This window comes from Haliaeetus leucocephalus, unplaced genomic scaffold, assembly GCF_000737465.1.
Source record: "Haliaeetus leucocephalus isolate CR32 unplaced genomic scaffold, Haliaeetus_leucocephalus-4.0 Scaffold577, whole genome shotgun sequence".
NCBI classification, from domain to species: Eukaryota; Metazoa; Chordata; class Aves; order Accipitriformes; family Accipitridae; genus Haliaeetus; species Haliaeetus leucocephalus.
Genome location: NW_010973013.1, coordinates 6,281,730 through 6,306,165, shown reverse-complemented (window position 1 = coordinate 6,306,165; position 24,436 = coordinate 6,281,730). Strand labels below are relative to the sequence as shown.

The following is a 24,436-nucleotide window of genomic DNA, read 5'->3' as shown; positions in this document are numbered from 1 at the left end:
CTGAGACCTTTGGAAAACACCCCGTAGAAGAAGCAAGCACCCCTCTCCCAGCACAGATGCAGCTGTGCTTTACAGTAGGACAGTTTCCAATGTTTTCCTTCTCTATGCAGACGAGGGATTTCCTGTCCTCCATGGCAACAACCTTGCATTTACTGGGAGGCTGTGCCAATAATCTCCACAGCAGAATGAAAAATTTTAAAGTGGCACTGCCTGTTAGCTCAGGGTTTCAACTTGCTGATGTTTTCCACACCCATGGTCCAAAACCACTCTGCTGCCCTCCTTAAAAGGTTTGTGAGTGGGAGTAAATCTCCAGTGCTGCACTGCCCACGCAAGGGGAGTTATTAGTTTCTCAAGCACTAGTGATGGAAATCTTTCAGGAGTCACCAACCACCACCAACCTCCCAAGCAAGAGCTGCCTGTGCACCTTCCAAAGGACAAGCTTTTCTAGAAAGTAACAGTTCCCAGTTCAAAGGTAGTCCCCATCATGCAGACAGCACCGGATTTAGACGCCCCGGTCTTCCAACCGCAGGTTTAAAAGTAACAACTGCCACCCTCTTCTGAAAGGGAAGCACTTACTGGACCAGTGCTGGTCTAACAGCTTCAAAACACAGCAGAGCTAAGCTAAGCCTCCCCAGCAAGGTCTCCCCTCTCCCTCCCTTCTGAGCAGCCCTTGCACAGGCCTGCCTGTTTCTCTGCTCCAGCAACACAGATTCAGTGCACTGACTTGGCGAAAAGCCCGTCTTCTTTTTGGCCCCTCTCATGCCATTTTAGTGAGTTACATCAGCTTGGCATGAGGCCACGCGAACATCAGGACCAGCCCAAGGGATGCAACAGGAACAAAACAGGAGGGGAAGTGAGGCCATCCCCTTTCAGTGGCAGCAAGCTTGTGATGAAACTACATCCATCGCTGTCTCAAATTTAACTAGACAAGTTCACGTTACTAGAACGTCTCTGCTAACCTGCTCATTAGCCTCTTAAGCCTAAAGAGGCTTTGTTTAGCAAGGCCTTCAAGGAAGAGCAGTTCAAGAAAGAGCTGGAAGCCCCTGACTAAATTATACCAAACCTGAGGTATATTTTTAGGCAGAGCTGCAGGTGCAATCTAAACCTGTGCTGGTTTACAGAGTCAGGCTTTCTTTTTTCCTCTTTTTTCTTTTTTTTCTTTTAAAATCTCCCAGAGAGGGAGCAGAACAAACTTGATCCAAAGTAAACCAGACACAATAAAATAGTACATTGTTCTCAAAGCAGGTAGTGGGCTAGCATTAAACAGGAACAGGCTTAGAAAAGTTTTTAAGTAACAGCAAAGCAATACTAAACACAGAAAGGGAATGAGAATCCCTTAACTGATGGGGAAGACTGCTACAGTCTTACCTAAAAGAAGTTAAGGTGCTGCAAACAGTAAGTGCACGCAATCTGGCTGCTGCACTCTACCTTTGAGTGCTGACAAGAAGCTAAAGCGTCAGCAGAGAAGCACTCACAATACCTACCTAGGACTCCACCACCCTCTCTTGCAGAACGTGACCTTGCAATTCCACTGCCAAGTAAGAGACCCACAGAAGAGAGCACTAAAAGTCATTTAAACCGACACATTTCACTGCATTGGAGTGGAGGCAGACCAGTCACACTAGCAGTTACCATGTCTCCACAGAAGAGCAGTAAACCACAGCCAAGGGACAGCCAAACTAAAATCATAAGCACTCATTTGACTGCTTCCAGCGGCAGTGGATTGAGACAGCAGGAGCCCTGGAGTGGAATTTCAGATCCATTTTAAGTTTCTGGCTCTGACAAAAACTCCCTGTAGAACAACAGGCAAGTCACCTTTTCTGCACTCTACCTGAATTCCCTCCCCTGTAAAATAGGCACCATTCTTGCTTGTCTGTTCAAGTTACAAAGCAGTCCTAGCAGGGATTATTTTTAGCACGCAAGCACAAAAACCCAGCTGAGCTGGACTCTGATCTCAGCTAGGCCTTCTCATTGGCTTTGTAATATAAAAAGTAAACAAAAAGCAAGGCTGAGCCCACACCACAGCTCAGTCACTGGACAGCATTTTGATAGCAGATGAACCACAGTTTTCAGAAAACAGTGAGCTGCAGGTCCAAAACTAGAGCCAGGCAACAATCTGAGGGATTAAAATGGATCACCAGTTCCTGCGTTCATTCACTGGTGACCAGTGAGCTGCAAACGGACAGATTTCAAATCCATTTCAGATATTCCACTGTCACCAAGCGATGAGGCAGGTGTTTAAGAGCACAAGGTGAAATAACTCATAACTGCACTTTCAGACATAGCAGCAAGTGCTGGGATACCAGGAAAGTACTGAAAGCTACATCCAAGAATGGGAACTCTGCAGAGCTCTTCATTTCACATAGCATAAACGACCAGCTCCTCCTGATCTTTTGGAGACAAACTGCAAGTGCCAGAAACTGTCAATACCTGCCGAGACAACCTTCACAGCTCCATATTTTGAGAAATTTCACATTTGCTGCTATCAGAAGTGTAGCACAAGGCTACAAAACTGCTAAAAGGTCAGAGCCTCAGATCAGAGGTCCCCTACAAAGTGTACAGTCAGGAAGAAACAGGATGGAATGGAGAGGAACGGAATAAATGGGGAGCATGTTAAAAAAACAAAAACAAACAAAAAAACAACCTAGTCATGACAAATCTCTACTTAAAACATCAGTAATCATCCCAAGGTAAGTCAGACTGCAGCTGAGTTTCTGCCCCCAGTTAGGCCAGGGTGTTTAGCAGAGTTTCTCAGGCTTGTAAAGCCAGTCATAGCTGCAGAACTCCTGTGGAAAGCACAGACATTGCAACAACTAGCATATAAGAGTCCATGCTCACAGCTCTCTCTAAGCTTTCTGTATCCCAAAGGCACAGGAACTGTTCTCTGCTTGGTTTACCAGCCTTAGCATCAGTGATGTGTCTTCCTAGAACCATGAGTACTTGCATAAACCAGGGCAAACCAGCTCTTTCTTGAAGTACACTCAACACTTAATCATTCCCTTTCTATGGCTACAAAACCCTGTTTTATTGCACCATCTGGAATCACAACCTTGTGCAACAGGACACATTTGTGAGCCTCTCTTATGCAACCAGGTTGGTTCCCATCTGCAGTTTTCCAACATCCAGATACTGCCAACTTCCTAAGTACAATCACCACCTGTTTCACCCACCCCAAAGATGCTCTCATTTTAGTATACTTGACCTGCTGCAAGCACCATACCAGGACTGCAGCCTTCTGCATCCAGCTATCCCACTGCTAGTCTCTCCTAGGTTTGGACTGTGATCCAGATCCACTGCTCTGTGCCCATCTTAACTGTTAGCTCTGCTCCACTGAAGACAGCCAGCCAGATACCTGCAGCACCCAAGGACTTGGTTCTAGTCCACCTTGCTTGCACCATCCCAGCAGTCATCATTGCTTCTCCGTCAGCAGAGATGCACTACTGCTGTCCAAGGACACAAGTGACCTCCTTACTCTCTAATGCTGATCACACAGCTTGATTCCTCAGGATCCATACTTCTGTTGGGAGGATGAAAAACATCTGCTCCTCCCTAAAATGGAAGAGAAAAAGCTAGACTCCAAACTTACCACGTGGAGAAGGGAGCACTGTATCCTGTAACACCCTACAAAGCCCAGCAGCTGCACACCAGTAGAAACATTCTCCCTTGGAGGGCCATTTCTCTATGCCACCTCCTGTAGCACAGGCCACAAGCACAAGGTACAAGGGGATCCACCTCTGCTACCAGCTGTGTTAACACAGTACGTCCTCAACTCCAGGCTGGAGATTTGCACCTGCTGAACTACTACTGGGCAAATCACTAGCACATCTCAGGAAAGGCAAGCTGGATTAGCAGAGACCTGCTTTTTAAACTCTTGGAGGGAACGTGGCTGGAAGGGATTGTATAAAACTAACCTAAGCACTTGTGCTCCGGGTAGTAGCAGCATCTGCCTTCATCAACAACATGAGTGGGATGTCTAACAAACCTTAGTAAACTTGACCAAACATTAGCACTCCCTCTGACCTCATTCAAATGGAGGGAGAACTGACATCTGTGGTGTGAAGCTCTTCACATCTGTTACCACCACAGTGATGAGGTCATGCCTGCTCTCAAAAGCCAATTTGCAACTCAAACCAGAGCAACAAGCTTGTAAAGGTAAACTGCTTTACAGATGTGATCAGTAAATGTACACTAGAGTCAATCCTTGTTTGGGACATGTGTGAAATTCCGCTCTCATCCCCCACAACCAGCCTTTTAAATTAAGTCTCAGCAATATTTCTAAAAACTTGTTTTCACATTGATAACTTGCCTTATCACACTGACTTGCCTGTGCTGATCTTTGTTCTGCTAAGGCTTTATTCAAGGCTCTGCTACAAGTAAAGTCAGATTGAGTCATATTACATTAGTTAAAAATTTCTGTCCTTCCTTATGAGCAGACTGTCCACATATGCAGCTAATTTCTCTTACATATCAACATATGTCCAGCTGCCAGGTAAGAAACTGGGGTATGCAGCAGCCTTTCCAGTACTTCATTACAACTCGGTCTGAGGGTAAGCATCATGCAATTAGTTATCAGCAGCTGTCCCAGCCTGCCACCCACTGGCCTCCAGGAATGCGATCTGTGCTGTGACTAGTATTTTCCATATCAACACGTTTCAGACATCGAAGCTGACTGCAATGCACCCTACTGGCACAGCTGACACAAGACAGCTTCCTTCAGAGCAACGGTGTTATTGGCAGAGACTGCTTTATAGCTACCGTTTCTTGCGGTTATTTTAACTGTAACTACAATAACTACAACATCAGTATAAAGCCATGATTACATCCATTTAAAGTCTTTTACATACTTTTAATCTGATCAGATTAATACTTTAATTCAAGTTAACCTATGTCAAGAATTTAAAGTGCAAACCACACAAAAGCAAGCATCTCATAAAAAAGCTCTAAAAGAATATTAAAAAAAAGGGTGTCTCACATAGCTTCAAACACACTGTTACTGGCAGTGCATGAAGCCCACGATAGTCTAGACTACTTCTGGAACAGGGACATAAAGTATTGTTTGTCATGTCAATACTAGCTGCAGCCTTTCTCTGGCTGGAAAATAAGGCAGGCCTTTGAACTGAGTTGAAGTAGTTTAGGATAAACATAGCCAGAGCTCAACTTCTTCAGACTCAGCCCAAAGGCAGTTAGGCGTATAGGCTGCAAGTTCCTTGCTACTGACTGATTTGCAAAAACCACCCAGCTACTGGAGCTAGGTTCTGAAAGACCCAGCATATAACAATATTTTACTGTTAAAGAGCATAAGCAAGATGCTACTTCTACACCATAGGCAATAGATGCAAAAGGGCATGAACCATGGCTTCTGAGAGCCACAGCACACTAGGAGAAGCTCATCCTGGCACAGCTGGCAGACCAACAGAGCATAGGATGAAGCAGCCAGAAGAAAAGGCAAGAGGGACAGCATGCCTTTTTAGGAAAAGCCAAATATTTGCCAGCATGAATTGTCCAGCTTGGGACCACTAGTTGCCCCAGGACAAGTAGCTAAGATTTTGTATGACATCTGTCATAGGTAACAGCAATGCTACCTACTAGCTCCCTTCTATATAGGGACTCTATATCCACAGGCAATATACTTATGCAGCTGCTGCTGGAACTGAGCTATTTGGGCAGAAGCTGAGCATGAACTCCAGAAACCTTAATCAACCACAAGTTCAAACTGTTCCTGTCAAACAAAGGTAAAAGGAGACAGAATTCAGACATTTTTCAGCTAGACTGCTGCAGGATGGTGTTGCTGTTGAGACCTGCTCAGTTTTCATGGGGTACTACAAAGAAAGAGCAATAGGTCACAGAAAAGTAAACTATTGAACAATCCTTAGATACTGCTGCTGAGCTGCCTGTTCTCAGAGCTTCTCTGGTTGAAGCTGCTTCAGGCAGTCTGCCCAGAGCATAGCCACATAGCCTACTTCAAGCATGATTAGAAGTTTAGTCACAAGAAATTAAGCAAGGCTCATATACTCATCTTACTCAAAGCTGCCTTTAGAAGGGTATGGCTTGCTGACCTAGATCCACATACGCCAGATGATAGCCAACCTGTAGAAAGATGACCCTGGGGTTTATAGGCTGAGTTGCCTCAGCTATGGCAGCATATGCCCAGTTGGCCATACTAAGTTTAAAGAGGTTTATCTTATAGAAGAGTGGCTAGGGCTGTGCTTCCAGAAGACATGAAGTTTTAAACAGCCTCTTGTTGCTAGCAGGAAGTGTGAATATTGGCAAAATATGAAGCATTGTGAAGTAGTCTGAAGGAGTCATCTCTACCTATCAATGCTTTTGAAAGGCTTGGTTTCCTCCACGTGCAGCATATAGGAAGTAAAACTTTAAGAGAGCTACTCAAACAGCATCATGACCTGAAGTCCCCACATTTCATGTCAACACCCATTCCAAGAACAATCCTATTGAGTCTAATATTTCTCTAGTGCTCTGAATGAAGAGCTCCAGTTACGAGTAATTTGCAATAGTTCTGTGCCTGAAAACTCAGATTGTCATTTTACATCTCACAAAGTCTTGCCATACAGCAACAGCTTGTTGTATCAGACATCTTTATTTGCTGTGTTGCCCAAGTGTACAAATACTGAATGTAGTTATAGAAATTCAAAATATATTGTAGTAGAAATCTGTCTGGGAAGTGGAATGTTAAGATATTTGTTTTATAAAATTACTACACTTATATAAGTCACTCCCACTTGTAAGTTTAATATATCAGGGCTATGAAGAGACAGATTACTTTATGATCCCACAAAAAAGGAGTTCTTCTCAGAAAACATTTTCTGCTAGATGAAGTCAGTCAACAGCAAATTGTTTTCTTACATTTGACTCATTTTGAGTTATCAGCCAACAGGATGTTAGCTACATCCAGACAATTCATACACAATTCGGCTTTCATTTATACCAAGAAAGTCAACATATCACTATCAACATATTTAAGTATTAGTCAAACAATCTCAGTGACAATATTTATTTTAAGCTATGAAGTCAAGCCAATAAGTTGCCCCTGGCCATTGAGTGCAATTGATGCTTTTTTCACATTTTCAGAATAAGGCGCCTTAGTTCTTGAACAAGTCAATACAGCTTTGCAGGAGAGAGACATTGTTCTGGAAAGGAAGAGAATTAGTTTTAGATGAGTATGACCAATAATTTAAATCCTGCCTTCCACAATGAAGTGGCTTCCAAAATAGTAGGTCCATCCCAGGATTTTGTAGCCTGTGACAATACTAAAGGCCTTATACTGCAAAGACAAGCATTCAAGCAGTAAAGCATCAAAATCACATCAGAGTCTGCAATCTGCCTCTTCCTGCAGGCCTGCAACCATGACTCAGTTTGTGGGAAGGAGAGGGACAAGAGACAGCAGTAAGTTTAAGTGGGCCAAACTGAGCAGTATTGTCAAGCCTTTTACATGTCACATTCAAGCTCAGCGCTGAAGTAGCTACCTGTGAAGTCCAGGACTCTCAGGGAGTGGGAAATTAGACTTTCCTTCTTCAAAAGGAGCTGAAGATAGTTCTCTCTTCCTGACTCTTCCTGCTTTCTCTACACTAAATTAACAGACCCTGTAACCTGTGTACACTTTCCTGGATTAAGCTGGCAGTACATGGTGTGGTCTCCACAGCCTACTTCAAGCCTGCTCAGTAAAGCTTGGCAGAGGCTGCTACAAAGCCAGTGTCCTCCTTCACTGACAAGACAAGTGAGAAGGGCTGACAGCTACATCACAAGCTGCAGGATGTGCTCTCACAGTACTCAGGAATACTTCAAGCAGCAGCTGCCTCTAGATGCAGGAGGTGTCAAACCCCACAGATGAGGCTGCCTGATGGCAAGTTAGGCGAGCTGTTGTGTACTACCTGCAAAATTGAGACTTCTCATTTGCAGTGCAATAGGCTGATGTCCTAGGTTGAAAACAGACTTTCTGCACAGGACAGATAACTGTCAGTATTTGTTCTTTGTATGCACTGCACCTACAGCTTTACACTTCCTTTCCTTCCCCTCTTCAGATCTCAGCTGAAGAGCCCAGCTGTTCTATTTTACACTTCCTAGTTTTAAAGGGAACCCAGCAAATCCTCCAAGCTACACAGTACTCACTTCCCTCAAGCTATGCCTGTTAAATTGCAAAAAGAACACACCTTTGCATGTTTTATTTCCAGTTCTGCCATTTCTATTAAGTTTTTGCGGAATGCTGCTATTCTCTTCTGTTTGAAGCTCATCAGTTCTGTAGGGAAAAAGAACAAACAAAGATGAGACAGATGTACAAAGTGTGACTGAGTTTTCAGTAATGCCCCTTATGTTTCATGAGTTCTGTGGTACAGCTCTAGTTACAGTATTTGACCACAAAAAGGTTCAAGAGTTAGTCTTGCTGTTTCTAGCCAGAAATGCATGCATCACATGACACTGACATCTTGGTGAGGAAACAGCTTGTCTAAGACAGAAAGGTTTTGTAGAAAGACAACTGGAATAAAACAAAAGTAAGCCACCACACAAGCTCTGTGAGAACACAGAACATTTATAACCCAAGAAGATTAAAGGAGTAGCATGCGTACCATGAAAGCACATTCCCTCTGTTTTATATTGTCCAAAGGTATCTGCTAAGAACCAGTGTTTGAAACTCTGTATGAGACACTCAGCTATACTGGGACAGAGCAAAAGCCTGTTTGCACAGTTCTAATTGAGATAATCAGAAGCCTGAATAGTTACCTTCAAGTGGAGGCTGAGAACAAGAGTTCAGTCTGGAAAGCAAATTCTAGGGGCTTATAATTAAGGTTAGTCTAGTACTGACATTGCTCTGCCTCAGACAATCATTCTTGAAAATATTTAGCTGCATTAATTTCACAGGCATCTATACTACCCTTGAGATGTTCAGACTACTTGCTTCAGAAGAGTGCTCAGAAGCCTTCAGTAGGTGAAGGTCAGTTGGAGACAGACTGCATTAAGATCTCCCTTTAGCATAAACATAGCAAAGCCTGTTTTACCTTGTTTTGCAGATTCTGAAATCTTTTCAAACTTCTGACAACAATCCTGTTGATGTGCCTCAGCCAGCCTGACGTCCTTGCTCTTTAGCCTGGCTTTATCTAGAGCTTTGTTCGAATTTTCATAATCAACAAGAGCCCTTGTACGTCTGTACAGAAGATCCTGAAAGTAGACAGAAATAGTGCATCAAAGCCTTAAGGGGACTACTTCCCAAACTGAGGTTACAACTACCTTAGCAGCAGGAGGTTTCGCTTCTTTCAACGCCAGATTCTGCTTCTTCCAACAAGCTATTATAACCTGCTATGCTCTTAGCATAGCAACAGGAGCCTTTCACCAGTGCAGTGCCAAGTTTTCAGGACAGTCACTTGTGCCTTAGTCAGAGAAGTCCAAGGGCTACTGTAGACATCACTTCTTCCCTTAAAGTAGCTTTATCCTTTTATGAGGTGGGCCTCTCCACTAAGGAGGAATAGCACTTTCTGAATTCCCTCAGTCTGCTTCTAGGAAGGGATACACTATCATTTAATTTGTTGGAGATCTGACAGTGAAGCTTGAGCTTGAGTGAAGCAATATACTAACCTAGACATGAGAAGCAGTACAGGTCTCAGGACCAATTCCCTTCTAATCTAGCAGCAGTATAGTCTTGATATCTAAACAGCAGTACACCACAGAGTGAGCCTGTAGCGAATGTTCCAGGGTACCTGACATTAGAGGTATGACACTAGATGAAGAGGCCCATCAGATTATACCTAGATACCATTTCTCAGCATAGCCACCCCCTTGCCAAGTCAAGTATTGATTAGAAAAGAGTTGCTGGCAAGGCTTTTGCAGTCACATCAATCTAGCAAACCCCTCTTGGAAGTCTAGACTCCAATAGCCTTCACATGTTACTGCATATTCATGATAAAGTACTTTAGTAGGTGGGATTTACTTCAAGAGTTGTAATTAGTCATCATTGGTTTTACTGACAAGTCAAGTACTCAGGCAGGGGAAGGGTTAGGGCTGCAGACTCAAATAGTTTGCTCTAACTTACTTACAGATTATTTAGAGTTCTTCCTCTCTACATGCCAGAGAAAAACTGGTTGGAGATCTTAAACAGCCCCTCTGTAAGTGGGCTGGACTGCAGCTAGCCAATATATAGCTTCTATATTCTGTTGTGGTTTAGGACTGCCAGGTTTCTTAAGCAAAGCAAGGGTCCACCTTCCTGTCTTCTTAAAGCACAAAGAAAACCATGAGCACGTCATGATGCCTGTAATAAAACTAAGCTTCAAAAAGAAAACTGTTCTCACCTTAGCAGCTTCTATATTGAGCATGTAGTATCTCAACAGTTCAGAGAGCTTTAAGTCTTCATCAGATGAAACTCTACTCTCTACCTTCTGCAGAAAAGATCAGATAGTTGGTATGTAACAGGAAACAGCAACATCCAGATTCAGAGATTCCCCCCCCACCAAAAGCTTCTCTTACCCTGAGTTTCTCAAAGAGTTCAGCAACTTTCAACAAGTACCTAGGGGAAAAAAAATGCATAAGGAAGTTTTAGATACTTCTTAGCCTGATAAATGACAGGATCAATTGGCAGGAAACAAAAAAGCTGAAGGCTGGAGTTTACTCCTGCCTACAGACCCAGACAAGGGCTTGAAAAGAACTCAGGTCTAGGCAAAGACCTGGACAAAAGGTTCAATGCAAGAGGTGCTGGATTCCAGCCTAACAGACTAGTACAGTTGAGCAGCTAGACACCATTTAACGTAGCAACACTGATCTCTAGGGCATAAAGGTCTTGTGGAGAATTTCCCCACTGCTACCCTCCAAGAGGAATGAACTGTCTTATTTATTCAGCTATATACTCTGTTTCAATAAGAGCTGGGTAAACTGATAGCAGAGTTTAGAGAGGTGGAAGAATTCACCTCAGAAAAGGTGACTAGGTTTCTGTAGCTTAAAAAACCCCTACTATTCTGGAACTTTAAAGGTCCAGAAGATAATACAGGCCTAGTGTAAGCTGTGGTTGTATTTAACAGCATATTAAAACACAGATATATAACCCATTTCTCCCATATTCTCTGGGAGTTTGTGACCTGAAAAAAATTCAAGGAGATTTCTGGTTAGAAGGAGCTTTGATGACCAGCACAATTCAGCTCTAGGCCACAACTGGCAAAAGATCAGCTAGTTAAGAGTCAGATGCAATTGATAGTTTTACGTCTGCTGCACCAGGAACATCAGAGGAAAGAAAGTTTCAGTGCCACTTGCTTGCAATGCAAGCAACTCAAACCAGCTATGACTCAATCCCCTGGATTTTACAGAAGGAACATGATATTCCCAGACTCAGGATATGTTTATGAACAGTTAGAATTGCTTACTTTTTGATAACCGTAGGTTCTTCTAATGCCAGGCTGTTCAAGCAAGCTGAAGTATAAATATAGTCATCTGCAACATCTGCAAGAACAAGACAAGGTTTTCAGGCTGAAATCAGCAAGACTGCAAAGTCTTTAGAAAGGTCTTTGAAAAGATTCACTTTTATGAGATCTTGTCATCTTATCTGCTTTTGCACATGCATCCTTGATTCTGTTGTAGTAGTTTACAAGAAAAGTCTTCTCCTGCTCAAAAAAGTCTTCTACTTCCTGAAAGAGAGTAGGACCTGTTAAGTCAGTTACATTACCACAGAATACAAGCTCTTCCTTGTTTTGGGAAGGGCCAAAGAAATAACCATAGCTACCTGAGCATTATGCCTATCCATCTCTACCGAAGAACAGAGTTCAAGACAAGATCCCCAGCCAAGGGTTTGACAAACCAAGCTGTTTGGCAAGTTTCTTTTTTGCAATGAGGGTAGACTTGACACTCAACTAGTGTCAAGTTGAGTAACCAACAAGCAACCAGTAAGTTGGTATTGGACAGCCCTTAGGGCTACCAACTGCTGGAATTTTATTTCCCAGTCCTGCTGCAACACAGCAGCTAAGCAGTAAGCAGCTTACAAGCTTGCCTCATATCCACACCAAACATACATACTGTAATGTTTCATGACATTGTGTTTAGGACAGCAATTCTATTAGAAAGAGCTACCACGACAACATGATAGAAAAGCTGAAGCTGGACCAGTTACAGAAGTCTTTGGTATTTGATCTCATCTAGTGCAAGCAGAAGCCCATAAATCATGTCTGTTCAGAGCTCCAAGGTAGACAAAAGCCATGACCACATTTGCTGAAGGTGTAATGCCTTCCTCCCCACCAGTACAAGGTGTTAAGGCAACTCTTCTGCATCCACCAGAAACTTTCAGTATACACTTAAATTTTTAACAGCCTATAGCTTTCAATGTCTTATTTCTACAGAAGTCAAAATTAATATAGGCTACTCCACCCAACTTGGGACAGCAGTAACACGGAAGGTTAGCATTAGTAACCAAGCCTCGCGCACATCAAGACTGAAGCAGACATAACTAACTTCCCTGGAGCAGGAAGAAATAATCAAGATTAGGGTAAGAAAGAGGTAAACCAACTACCTTACCTTGACTCCAGAGAAGAGAACTTCATCAGCACTCTTTACCATGCTTTTTAAAAAGCCACCAAACATCTCTTTTGTGTTTTTCCTCCGAACACTCAGCTGCAACAGAAGGGCCAAGACAGCTTTAAAGTTATCCCAAGGGGGGAAAAAGAGACTATTTTGACACTTGCAGTGCAGTAACATCATTTATAACTAGCATATGACAGAGCAGGGTGATGTCCAAGCTCTCCATAATACCTGTATAAGCTGTATAAACATGGCTTATGTAACATATGGCTTGACTAGAAGTTGTTCAACTATTCTGTGCCACAGATTTTTCCCATTCCTAGAAACAGCTCATTTTCTCCTTGCATATCTTGGATCAGCATCTATCACTCATAATTAGGTGTCACAAAACAGGTGCAGTACTAACTTTAATACACCTTCATTCTTCCATTTTAGGACCATGCAACACAGCACAGGTACACCTGAACCATACTTGTTCCTAAGATAAAGACACACAATGTTGGCTTCCTAACCAACTTCACTAGGATTAAGAAACACTATGAGATTTATAGCAGAAAAAGGTCTAACAGTCAGGCTTTCATCCTTTAATCATCTCACAGAAGTACTGGCAATATCTGCTTGCTGATGTTGCACACAGAATTATATAACATTCTGATTGGGCCCAGAAAAAGTGACAGCACTCCAAACATATTGCCTCAAAGGAGAAAAAAAGTGTCTTACATCCTGGTCATACTCCAGAAAAACATGAAAATTACGATCTTTGCTGAGCACAGGATGAGAAGAAATCCGCTGAAGGAAGATTTCATGTGATGATACAGTCTTCTTGAAGACAGCGAGGTATTCACTGAAAGGAAAGAACAGACTGAGATCCTCTCTTGTACTGCCTTCTTCAATATACAAAGAATTGCTTTAAGTTTAGCCAGTGACAATATGCAACTGCATGCTTCAGAAATAGCTAGCTACCGATAGAGAAGCTATTTTCAATCTCTTTAGCTAGGAAGTTTTCCGGTTTCAGAGAAACTTTTGGCAGCTCCCCAGCTCCAGGATTTTAAAGATTATGCAGCAGCAGACACCCTTCGAAACAGTCACACTTAAGATCAGTTATCACCAAATAGGTTGCTCTCCCAGGAGGCTTCTCTAAGTGCATCTTTTGGCAGTAGACTCATTCTACTTACGCTTCCAGCTCTTGCTTCATTTTGGCAAACTCTTCTTTTGTCATAGACACTTCTCCTTCCCCTAGCTTCTGCATCTTCTCTCTGGGACCATCAAAGTCAGGCTTTGAAGGTGCTGGAGGTATCTAGCCAAGGAATTGGTTAGTGATAGATGCTAGCAAATAAAGTTTTCCAAAATTACTCCCAGCTTTCTCTGGAAGGAGGCCCTTTTGCCTGGTCATGGCAAGCCAGCAAGGCTCTGCACCCAGGAATTCTAGAGGCATGTTGATGTCTAGGTCCCTCTTTGCCCCTCCCAGGTCTGTGCTACCCCCGCCCCAGGAGGGAAACCAACCAAGAGGAACAACCTTTATAATCCACCCCATAACCAGCCATCTTCTGTGGCCCACAGGACCTCCTAAAGAATCATGATAGGAAAGACTATATTAAATAGAGTATTTCACTGTGTCATCTTCAGGCAGATATTAATACAACCATAGAGTCAGGGACTCCGAGCATCAATCTTTTTTTTGCTGCTCCAAGCTATATGGAAAGTTAATAAATCCACCCCACTCAAGTTGTTTGGGAATTAAGGCAAAAGGAAGCATAGGGAATACCCAAGTCATGACAGTAACATTGGTAAAGCAGACTTCATGCTCTTATTAGTAGGCACTTTAAATTGCCATTGTTTTTCATTTAGAATTACATTTTTTAGGAAGTACTTACAATGAGTCCTGCATACTCTTCAGTTTCAGTGAGCGTATCATGCAGCCACACAAAGTCTTCATGCTGCCTTGTAACTGAAAACTCAGGGCTTTGAAAAGCTGGCAGTGTAGTCTGGAAGAGAAGATATAGAAGCCCTACTGTTTTGTAAATTAGTGCTTTTAGAAACAGTTCTGTCTGTTTCCAAAGGAAGCTATTTTGCCTAGTAAGAGCCTCGCCTACTCCCTTTTAGCTGAGCTGGCACTCATTTGAGAGCCTTACTACTATTTAAAGAAAAGACACTGTTGTGGAACAGCATTAATGCAGTTTATTTTGTAAAGTGTCACAGTAGCTGGTTTCCCCACCCCTACCCCCCAGCCTTCTGGTGTCAAGCTAGGATTCCTTAGCAAAGCCAATTTAGTATATCAGCTACCTTGTCTCTATTTAGAGAGTGTTCAGCAAGTTTCTGCATATATATATACACACCCTCAGGCCACCTTTAGGTGGAGAACCTTCATCTAATCAGATTTCCTTCATTGCCAAGCCCATCTTTACAGGTACGTGTATTGCAAATACACAGATTACTTGCATAACATTTATGAAGACCTCCTTCTACCCCACAATCTTACCTTAGTATGTACAGTGAACTTCACTCTGTCCTTTTCACTTAGGGCATCGGGTATATCAATTTGGAGAGAAGGATCAACATTCAGGTCTACAGATACAGACCTCAGCTGCAACAGAATTCACAGTATAAGCCTTAGTCAAGCATCAAGTAGGTTTAGTGAAGCTAGACTGGCCATCAGCTGTCAACAAGAACCACACTGCACTAAACTGCTGCCTCCAGGAACAGCACACATGGGCAAGCATGACAGCCTTGACACTACTTGCACATCACTGCAACAAGCCTTTCCTTCCAAACACAGGAAAGGAAAAAGCCTTGTTAGCTTGAAGTCTAGTTCTCTCTTCAGTAGCCTGTGCCTCCACAATACGTGGCACAACAGCTCTTAAGAGCCTAGCCTTGTGATCCGTTTCCTCATCCTTAGATCAGAGAGCTGCTTTAATCTAAGGCAAGAATGAAGTGATGTTACCTATTACAAGCCATAAGCAAGAGCCTGATGCTTTCTCACCAGGCTCAGACTGGTCACCACTGCCATTCTGATCTCCCCAAACTACTGCACATGTTCCAGTAGCTGTTCTGACAGCTGCAGAGGCTACATTCTCTCTGATCCTGGGGAAAAGGGGGCACAAAGCCTCTTTAGGCTCCCATAAAGTCTGAGCCAACTGTTTGCCAGAAACAGGAACAAAACCCAAGAACACTGTGGCACTATCACTGCATCCGTTTAATCTTATTTTCAGGATACCTGGCATCCTATTACTCATTGCTGCTAGAATGCACATTTGCTGTTAAAGAAAGCCCCAATAAACTGGTACAAGAAATAGTCTCAATGATATCCAAACTTTGCTTTACGAAAAGCTATTTATTGCTTGTAACTGCAAGTCTCTTCCTCTCCCAAATGCAGGTTTTGTCTTACCCTTTCTAGACAGAGCTTTGTGTCTGGCAACATCTTAATGCTATTTGTTTCTACTCACAGCAGCTTGGAAGAGGTTTCTGAGCACGCTATGTGAGGCATCCTTTACAGGAGACCTCAGAGCCTACCAGGTTCAATAAACACCAGACTTGCCTTCCCAGTGCTTCAGACAAGCCTTAAACAGAGCCAGCATTTTCCTTCAAGGGACTTGCTTCTTCATTCCAACAGCCTACATCCAGAATATAATTTCAACTGTACTTAAACTTTTCTAGAGCAGTGGAATAGCCTTCTCAGCTGAAGATGCTCTAGGTTACACACCACTAACATCCTCAAGTTATAGTCCTATGGAAATTCCTTACAAGGGCAGAGCTTTCTGACTTAGAGCACCCACCAGCCCATTTCTCCCTCTGGTTTACAGTTTGAACTTTCTTTATCAAGTCATACTTCACTGCTTGTACCCAACCATTGAAGACAAAAGGCTTCAATTCCTTACATGACCTCAGAAGCGAGCAAAAAAGTTTAGGCATATCCAGCATAGATTACCAAGATTAATGCATACATCCAAGTTCTTACATCGAGTAGAATCACATATTTAGATACCAAAGAATGGACTTTTACAAGCTATTAAGCACTGGTGATCACCAGCCTCAGTCATCAGTAGTCCAGAAGCATGGAGAAACCTTAACCTATCACATTATAGTAGTTCCTATGCTATAAAACCTGTCTTCTAAGAGGCCCTCCCTTCAGTGCTGCAGCCTAACAAATAAGAATTATTTTCTGCATAAGGGAGAAATTGCCAGAGATCAAGGTCACAACACAGGAAGTTTGCTGAAGAGTGACTGTCAGAGCCAGGCTGAATCCCAAGGTTATCCTTTAGAGATAATCCTGAATGCCTTCCCAGGGAAGCAAGCTAGAAAACTGGGCCACAACCAGTATTGTTCCACCACCCTGCAGCATACTAGTGCACAGACCCCACCAGCCAGGAGCTTGCCCCTACTATCCGCTAAGCACATGTTTCAGCACTGAAGCCCACAAGCAAACTGTGCCAGACAACATCTGAACAAGCCTGTCATATCACAGATCGCTTGAATGCTGCCTTAAGCTTCGTAAAGCTACATAAGAACTGTTGAGAGGTTGCCCTTTGTAAGGTGAAGCTTTGCTTCCAAAAGCTTTGGAAACTCCCTCCCCCCAGTCTGGCCATCTGTGTACTGCAGTCCAGATCTGGTAGATGACAAGTCTCTCTGGCTGCCTGCAGAGGACACAGCTGTCAGGCTAGCATGCATTTGCCTCTATCCAGCCTGCTCCTGCCTAGACTCTCCATACCACTGATGGTTACTGCTATCATCTATGATCAGGCTCTCATGCATAAGTGAGGAATACCCCAGTCACTGTACCCTCATCCTTCCAGCCACACTGAAAAGACTTCTATCTGCTTCATACTAGCTGTTAGCTAGAGTTAGAAGGAGGTAGGTAAGAGATACACCTTTTTAAGCCTTATGACTATAGAGAGACCCCATACGCAGCACACTGAGCTTCCCATTCTGACTTCTGCGGGACAGGAGGCTTTTATCCCATCCTGGGTATTGCCTTGGCAACGAGCAAGAATGTTGAGCTTACAGAGCGTGCCCTGGAACACAGTTCCTAGCAGTCCCAGCACCGCTTGCATCCAAATGGACATGGTAGGACTCCAAACACAACAGGGACTCCAACAGTACAGTCACTTCTCTCCAGTCACCCCACGGGACAGATTATTACATTCCTCTACAGGCACGTGTTTCTGGTACTTGCTAGGAAGGCACAGACCAAACAGCACAAAGGTGCATGATTCAGAGGTCACTGGCACTGGTATAAGCAGAAGCTGCCCCGTTTGGTCCCTAGAGGAAGGATAGGTAGAAGGCCACCATTTAGACATTAGTTTCACCTGGAGCACAGCTCACAGTCTGTTGCCAACTGAATGAAAGGCAAGTTGGTCCATGTTTCCCAGCCAGATAACACTAGCAGCGAGATGCAGACCCCAGTGTTTTTCATCCTGCTTACTTATCTTTACTGTCCAAACAGGATCAGCAGTGCTAACAATATGAACTGCTGAGTCTGGAAAGTATGATAAGCCAAAGGAAACTGCTTCCTCTCAGCTAAACTAAGGAAAGGATTACACAAATCAGCCAGTCCTGAATTTGTGAACTTTCTTATTAAGTCTTGTGGAGAAAGTAACCCATGATTAGATGCTGCCCACACACCCCTCCATGCCTAGTAGTTGCCTGCACAAGAGATGGGCAGGTATAGACACAAGATGGTACCGCTTTGTCTGATTAAACCAGTCCACATCACAGGCATTTCTCCCCTGCACTAGCACCATAAACTGCAGAGGCAATGGGGCAGGAACACATAACCTACAGCTTCAACAATCCCCAGGAAGGCTACTGCAGGAGAGCTTATTGCCCCAGCAGGGCCTTATTTACACAGAAGCAACTGTGAGTCAGCAGCAGTGCTCAGCTGTGCACTCCAGAGCAGTGTGTGCTATACATACAGCCCAAAGTGTGAGAGCAGCCCAGAAACAGGACAAGAGTCAAGAACACCCTTATATATAGTGGTGGGATTCTGCCCCTCAGGACTATATGAAGCCGCTTGCTAAAAAAAATCTTCTACCTCTCCTATCCTAAATATCTGCTGTAAAGGTACATGACCCAGCCTATACTTAAAGGCCACTGCAGGCTAAAACATCAAGCATATCACTATTTGACAACAGCACAGGATTGTCATCACTACCGTTCAAGAGTCTGGTCTTCAGTGAAGGACCTGGAGCCATATGAAACAGAGGCTCATGAAAACCACTGGTCTGCTCTAGTCCTGTGAAGGTCACTGTGGGCTCCTAACTCCAGGCCAGAGACCTTTAGGATTACACAATCATGGCAGCAAGGCTCAGACTACAAAGAGAGCATACACACTGTCTGACTTCAGGAGGACAGAGTGCTTTGTTTCCCTACAGAAAGTGCTGGAGCAGCATTTCTCCATTGAACCAAAAGCAAGAAGCTCCACTCTTGTTACCACAGCTCTATAAAGCACTAACCCAGTGAGCACCTAAAGCAGATGTTTCACACCAACCCTTGATCAACACAAGCACCTGCTCCTGCAGCATTAGCAGCTCATCATTCAGGACCTTTCATTCCACCATTCCTCCTACACCCATCCTACAAGGAGGAACAAGGACCAACTTGCTTATGGTCACATGAAGGCTGTGCAGACCAAAGGAATTAGACTTTCATCTCCAGGCCCCAGGCTTGTTCCTTTATCACAGCAGGCACCCAACCCAAGGCCTTCCCAGGAAACCACTCCATCTTAGCTCTCTGGCCTGCCATGTCTGGCAGCAACTTCATATCTGGAGGCATTTCTCGGCTATGACGTCATTGCTTCTTTCCTGCACTCCAGGCAGCAGGCAACAGAACTGAAGTTTCCCCACGCCAGTTACCAGAAACCAGTCTGTCACCCCACACCCTCGAGGGGATATAATCCAAGCTCAGCAGCTGGCAAGAGATTATTCCTTACTTGCAGCACATGGCCAAAGACATACAGAGTATGGTGACTCCCGGAGGAGCACAGTGGGGAAACAGCTGGGTTGGGCAGCAAACTGAAACACTCACCCAAACCCAGCACAGTGCCCCCACTTTCACCTCTCATTTCCCTTTCTCAGAAACAGCTTAGAGGGTTCTGGATTGCAATGACTACAGCAACTGTTACAGCTTCTCTGATGCCTTCCACTTTAAGGCTCACACCTTTTGTATTGGGATCCCCAGGGTTTCTTAAAGATTCAAGAAGAACTTCTCCCTGTTCAGTAAAGATACTGTCCACCACAACTGTCTGACCTGGTAATGAGAACAAGACATCAAGCGGAGCCCTCCAGAATAACACACAGTCATCATATTGATTAATGTTTCTAGGCTTCAGGACCAGAAGACTAAAAATAGATATTAAGGTGCTAATTAGGACACTATGATAATCACCTGATCTGGAAGCCCAAGAGAAGAGACAGCAGAGAGCACTACTGTGACAAATCCAGGTAGAGTTTTACAGCACTTGCTTTTTTTCCTATTGCTTAGAGATGTTAAAAAAAACAACAAAAGAGTTGGATCATTGAAGTACAATCCAGTGATGACCATCAGCTACCCAGGCTTCAGCTTGACAGACCTAAATTTCTGACCAGGCCTCATCCAATGCAAACACATCTTCATGCTTGTAGGCATCCAGTGGAAGGATATGCCCTCAGCCACTGAGGCCGCTCACTTCTGTCAAGCGGCCTGAACAGCTGCTTTTAAAGTTACACCCTTTGCAATTTTACCATCAGTTCTAGATGACTCGATCTTACTTCTGCATTCTAACAAAAGAATCTGCCAGTGCAAGCAACCATGTACAACATCTGATTGCTAGTGAAATAAGAATCTCTATTTATTCGCAAAGTCAGATTAATCTGGGGTTTTCCACATAGCTGGGCTCCCAGAAGGAGTCCCACAAGGACTTGCATGTCACAGAGCCTTCTGCTTATTGTCAGCTACCTTATAAAAAAACCTCTCCTCTTACTGATCACCTCCCTGCTGTCATTCAAGCAACAGCCACAAACAAGACTTCAGTAGTAATTACATCTGCCACTACCCAGAATCCATTACTTTTTACAGAGTAGTCTTTCTAATTAAACCAGTTTAAGTGCTCTCCAGAGAGCACTAAAAGATCATGATGTTTTCTAGCAGTTTATACAGAGTTCTCAGTTCCAGAGGGCCTTGCTTCAACACCCAGGAGTTAAACAGCAGACTTTCAGAGTATCTGGCCTTCAAATATTAGCAGCATTAGGTGCTGGAACTACATTTCAGTCATATTCAGCACAAGTAGCTTAAGTTTCCCTTTAATCAAGATATTAAAAATATGTCTGAAAGTACACTGCACGTATGCAGCAGTAAAGAGCCAATACAGTAGATGTGAAGCTTTGGTTTTGCAGCCTTGGTAACAGACTTGATGTTAGCTCTCTGACATTCAGCTGAAACAGTCCCGAAGTAGTCTGAGTTACACATAACCAGGAAAATTGAACGAGTCTTCATGCTGCTACTTATGCTGTAGAAAATGCTTTCCCACATTTGTGACTTTGCACTGTAGAACTCGTGATGCAAGGACTGAATTATTTTGCTTAAAACAAAGATAAAAAGGGAATAACAGCTCAATTTAGTCACATTGAAATGGCATTCCTCACCAAGGGCAGTGCTTGCCAAGTAAGCAGAAGGCAGCCTCTATAGCCAGAGCACCTGTTGCCACTGGCTGTGCAATAAGCTGGCCTGATCACTTAGCCTTTCTGTCAGAGGGATTTCTGCATCACCCTCTGCAGGAACCAAGCAGTCACACACCTTCACACAGAGGGAGGGAGCTGTGGGAAAGATGCTATCAACATTCAAGGATCCCATATTCTAAGCAAAAGCCCCTCTATCTCACCTTGCTCCACACAGGACACCTCCACCCAACCCACTGCCTCCTCAGCTCAAAGGGTCAAGCAACAGCTTTGGCAGCACAGGCCAAATCCACCCTGCTGCAGCAGTCTGCCTGCAGAGCACAACCTATGGCTAAGCACTTTTAGCCCATATGCCATCTGTAACATGAAGCATGCCCAGCTAAAATGGAAACTGTGCAACAGAAGCAAACCCCTAAGCCACACTCAGCATCTACAAGAACGTTTTGCCGACCTTGTGCAGCAAGGCTGGAGCTAGGAGTCTCAGCAATACAGCCTCACCATGCTCTCTTCACCTCCCATGGATCTGAAATTGTGTCATTAGCCCAAACTGCTGGGCCAGCTTCCTGAAGGCTATGCATCCTTGACAGTACATTACCCTTACGCGGTAGCTTTCACCTTGCTAGCAGATTATCTCCCTACTTGCTTTTGGGCCCAGCAGCATGCAGAAGCAGTTTTCTTGCAAAGCATAAGCAAGATCTGGTAGACTCTCGTTCTTTCCAGAACACGTAGCAGAAGTTGTCCAGCACTGAAAACCACTATTCAGGACTGATAACAGCAAGTCCCAGCCTATGACATGCCATTTTGTCTTCCACTGATTGTTCTGAGAAAGAGGGGCTACAATACTCGCTCTCAGTATTTTGATCTAGAACAGTTTAACTGCAGACTGGAGTCTTTAAAATACTATCGAGCCACTGACATTAAGAAATACCAGGGTACTTGCACAAGCTTAGCTTGGCAGTCCCACTACTCAATTTCTGAAGTGCCTTTTCCTCCCCATGACAGATTACACCATCTTTCCCACTGCACTTCAGTCACCCTTATCCTACCCTCCCTTCCTCTTCCTACAGATCCTGATCCTCTCCTGCTTCGCCACCTCAGGGTCAGTTTTTAGTTTGTACATACCAATGATTCCTATTCAAGGTTAATACCTAATGAAGCTTCCTTTATAGGCATAGGCTTTATCTACTGGCCACACACCAGTTTCATGTTGCTGTTTCATTAGCTAAACAGGAACAGACAAGATAGGAGTATTTCTATCCTCCCCCCTGCTGCTGGAATCCCAAGACAGCCCTACTGCCTGAAACAAGCTAGTTAATCTTTGGCCATTGAGCATTAGAGTTTAAAGCTATTCCAGCCTTCACTGTGGGAGAATTTTCCCCTCCCCCCAATATTCCTGTCTGCTAAGCTAGAAAGGGCACATAAACAAAGTTACCAATTGCTGCAAGACAGATGATATTTTTCCTTCCCCTCCACCCATCACCTGCAGGTCCTGCAAGCCTATGAAGACTTGCACTCTGTATTCTCAAGTGGCAGGTACTTAAATATTAATAGTTTCACATGTAGCAGAAAAAAAGATTAACGCACTGGCTAGTTCACAGCTCAAAGCAAGTAACTAGAAAACACTTGTTCAACAAACTTTTGCCTGTTCTACTGGATCAAAATCATTTTAAAAGATTAAAATGCAAAAGAAGCATATGAAAGGAAGTTATCTAAAAAAAGGTAAAGGCAGGTGTATCTCTAGCCCCCAAGTCAGCCGACATACATCTTCCAAAAAGCTGAAGAAAACACAGGCTGACAAGACTTGGGCACCCTTAACCACTTACAACACAAGTCATTTTCCTGTGGGTTAAGCTTATTCACAATGCAAAATACATTCAGATGCAACAGTATGTAAATCAAACAGGCAGCTCACAGACTGTTACAGGGCTGTGTTATCTTTATTCAAGGTGTGCTGGGGGTAGTTATTAAACCAGGTAGACTAGGTAGATTAAGCCAGGCACCTTGTCCAGTACAAGAAAAAATTCTAAACACACACACATTAATTCACAAAGTTCCTGTTTTAGCATTTAATTTGCATTTCCCCGGAGAAGCTGGGAGTGTTAACATTGGGTAACACCCCATGCTCCCTCAAAGACAAGACATAAGCCTCCTCAGCACTTAAAGCTTCAAGACTACTACTTCGGAGAAAGGAAAGCCAAGTCAGCTACAAACACGACAACCAAAGGAAAGAGGCATCACAGCTGAAGTGACAGCTGACAGACGAAATAACACAGGCCACACAACCAGGAAGGCTGGTCACAGACACACAAGGCAGCTGACCCACTGAAGAAAAGCAAGTTTAAACACCTCTCGCAGAAGTGCCTACAGCACTAGTGCCCAGCCACAGGTCCCGACGAGCAGGCCCAGCTCCGGCAGCGCCAAGGCCCCGCTTGTCACCCCTCGCTCCTGCCACACACTAGCTGCTCCGCTCACAGCCTCATGGCAGCTGCAGAGCCCTTCCCTTCTCCTCCTTCCCACTCTGGATGGTTTTTTTCTGCCTCCCCCCCCCTTTTCTATCTTTCTCCAGCACCCCACGCTCACCCTGGGCAGCTGCGCCCTGATCACCCGCCCTCAGAGGACCTCGGGTGCAAGCAGCAAGCAGCGCAGGGATTAAAAAAAAAAAAACCACAAACCTCAAACCGAACACAAATAAAAACCCGTCACCACCGCGGTGCTTCCAGGGGGAGGGAAAGGGCGGGGAGCTCCCTCACACCCCACAGGGCCAGCCCGGCACCGAGGGCTACCGCACCCCCACAGCTCGCCTCCGCCGAGACCCGGGCCGCCGTTCCTCACCTTACTCTGCGCGTCCTCCCGGAGCAAAGCCATGTCACCCGAGCACGACCAGCCGCTCGCCACCCTCCCCGCCGCCGCCGCCTCCTCATATAACCCGGGGCGGAGCCGCGGCCGCCTCACGCCGCCGGCGACACACCCCCACCGTCCCGGCGGCCCCCGCGCGGGCCCGGCTCCCGCCCCCTCAGGGCGGCGGCCATCTTGGGTGAGGGCAGGGTGCTGCTTGCCTTCATCCAAGATGGCGGCGTCCTGGTGCGGCCGTTTGAGTTTTTGGGTTTTTTTTTTCTTTATTCCCTTGCTTTTAAAGATTTGGGTTATTCTCTTTAGAGTTTTCCAAAGAACGGTCAAGAAAAGCGGGAGAGAGAAGGCACGCCCCCCTCATCACCGCTCTCGGCGGCCCCAGCGCGGGGGCGGGGCCAGGGCTAGCGGCGGGGGGGGACGACAAATACCAGGGGGGCCCG

At 44.5% G+C, this 24,436-nt stretch overlaps 1 protein-coding gene across 4 annotated transcripts in view; it reads right to left on the bottom strand.

Moving 5' to 3' along the window:
* SNX5 (sorting nexin 5) overlaps positions 1–24,057 on the bottom strand; it is a 39,543-nt gene extending 15,486 nt beyond the window's left edge. For 2 of the 4 annotated variants that reach the window (XR_775042.1, XM_010577795.1), the window contains exons 1-12: positions 23,979–24,057; positions 14,978–15,082; positions 14,373–14,483; positions 13,674–13,795; positions 13,219–13,342; positions 12,496–12,591; positions 11,510–11,615; positions 11,355–11,430; positions 10,468–10,507; positions 10,293–10,379; positions 9,009–9,168; positions 8,166–8,251 (exon numbers count right to left, since the gene is read on the bottom strand). Coding sequence is in view for 3 of the 4 variants with exons in the window: in XM_010577795.1 (XP_010576097.1) it covers positions 8,166–8,251; positions 9,009–9,168; positions 10,293–10,379; positions 10,468–10,507; positions 11,355–11,430; positions 11,510–11,615; positions 12,496–12,591; positions 13,219–13,342; positions 13,674–13,795; positions 14,373–14,483; positions 14,978–15,082; positions 23,979–24,011 (1,146 nt within the window). In the remaining variant the exon portion in view is untranslated. Of the gene's footprint in view, positions 1–6,584; positions 7,146–8,165; positions 8,252–9,008; positions 9,169–10,292; positions 10,380–10,467; positions 10,508–11,354; positions 11,431–11,509; positions 11,616–12,495; positions 12,592–13,218; positions 13,343–13,673; positions 13,796–14,372; positions 14,507–14,977; positions 15,083–23,978 lie in introns of those variants that run through there. The other 2 variants (XM_010577794.1, XM_010577796.1) reach the window with 2 other exon arrangements.
* Between the last annotated feature and the right edge of the window lie 379 nt (positions 24,058–24,436).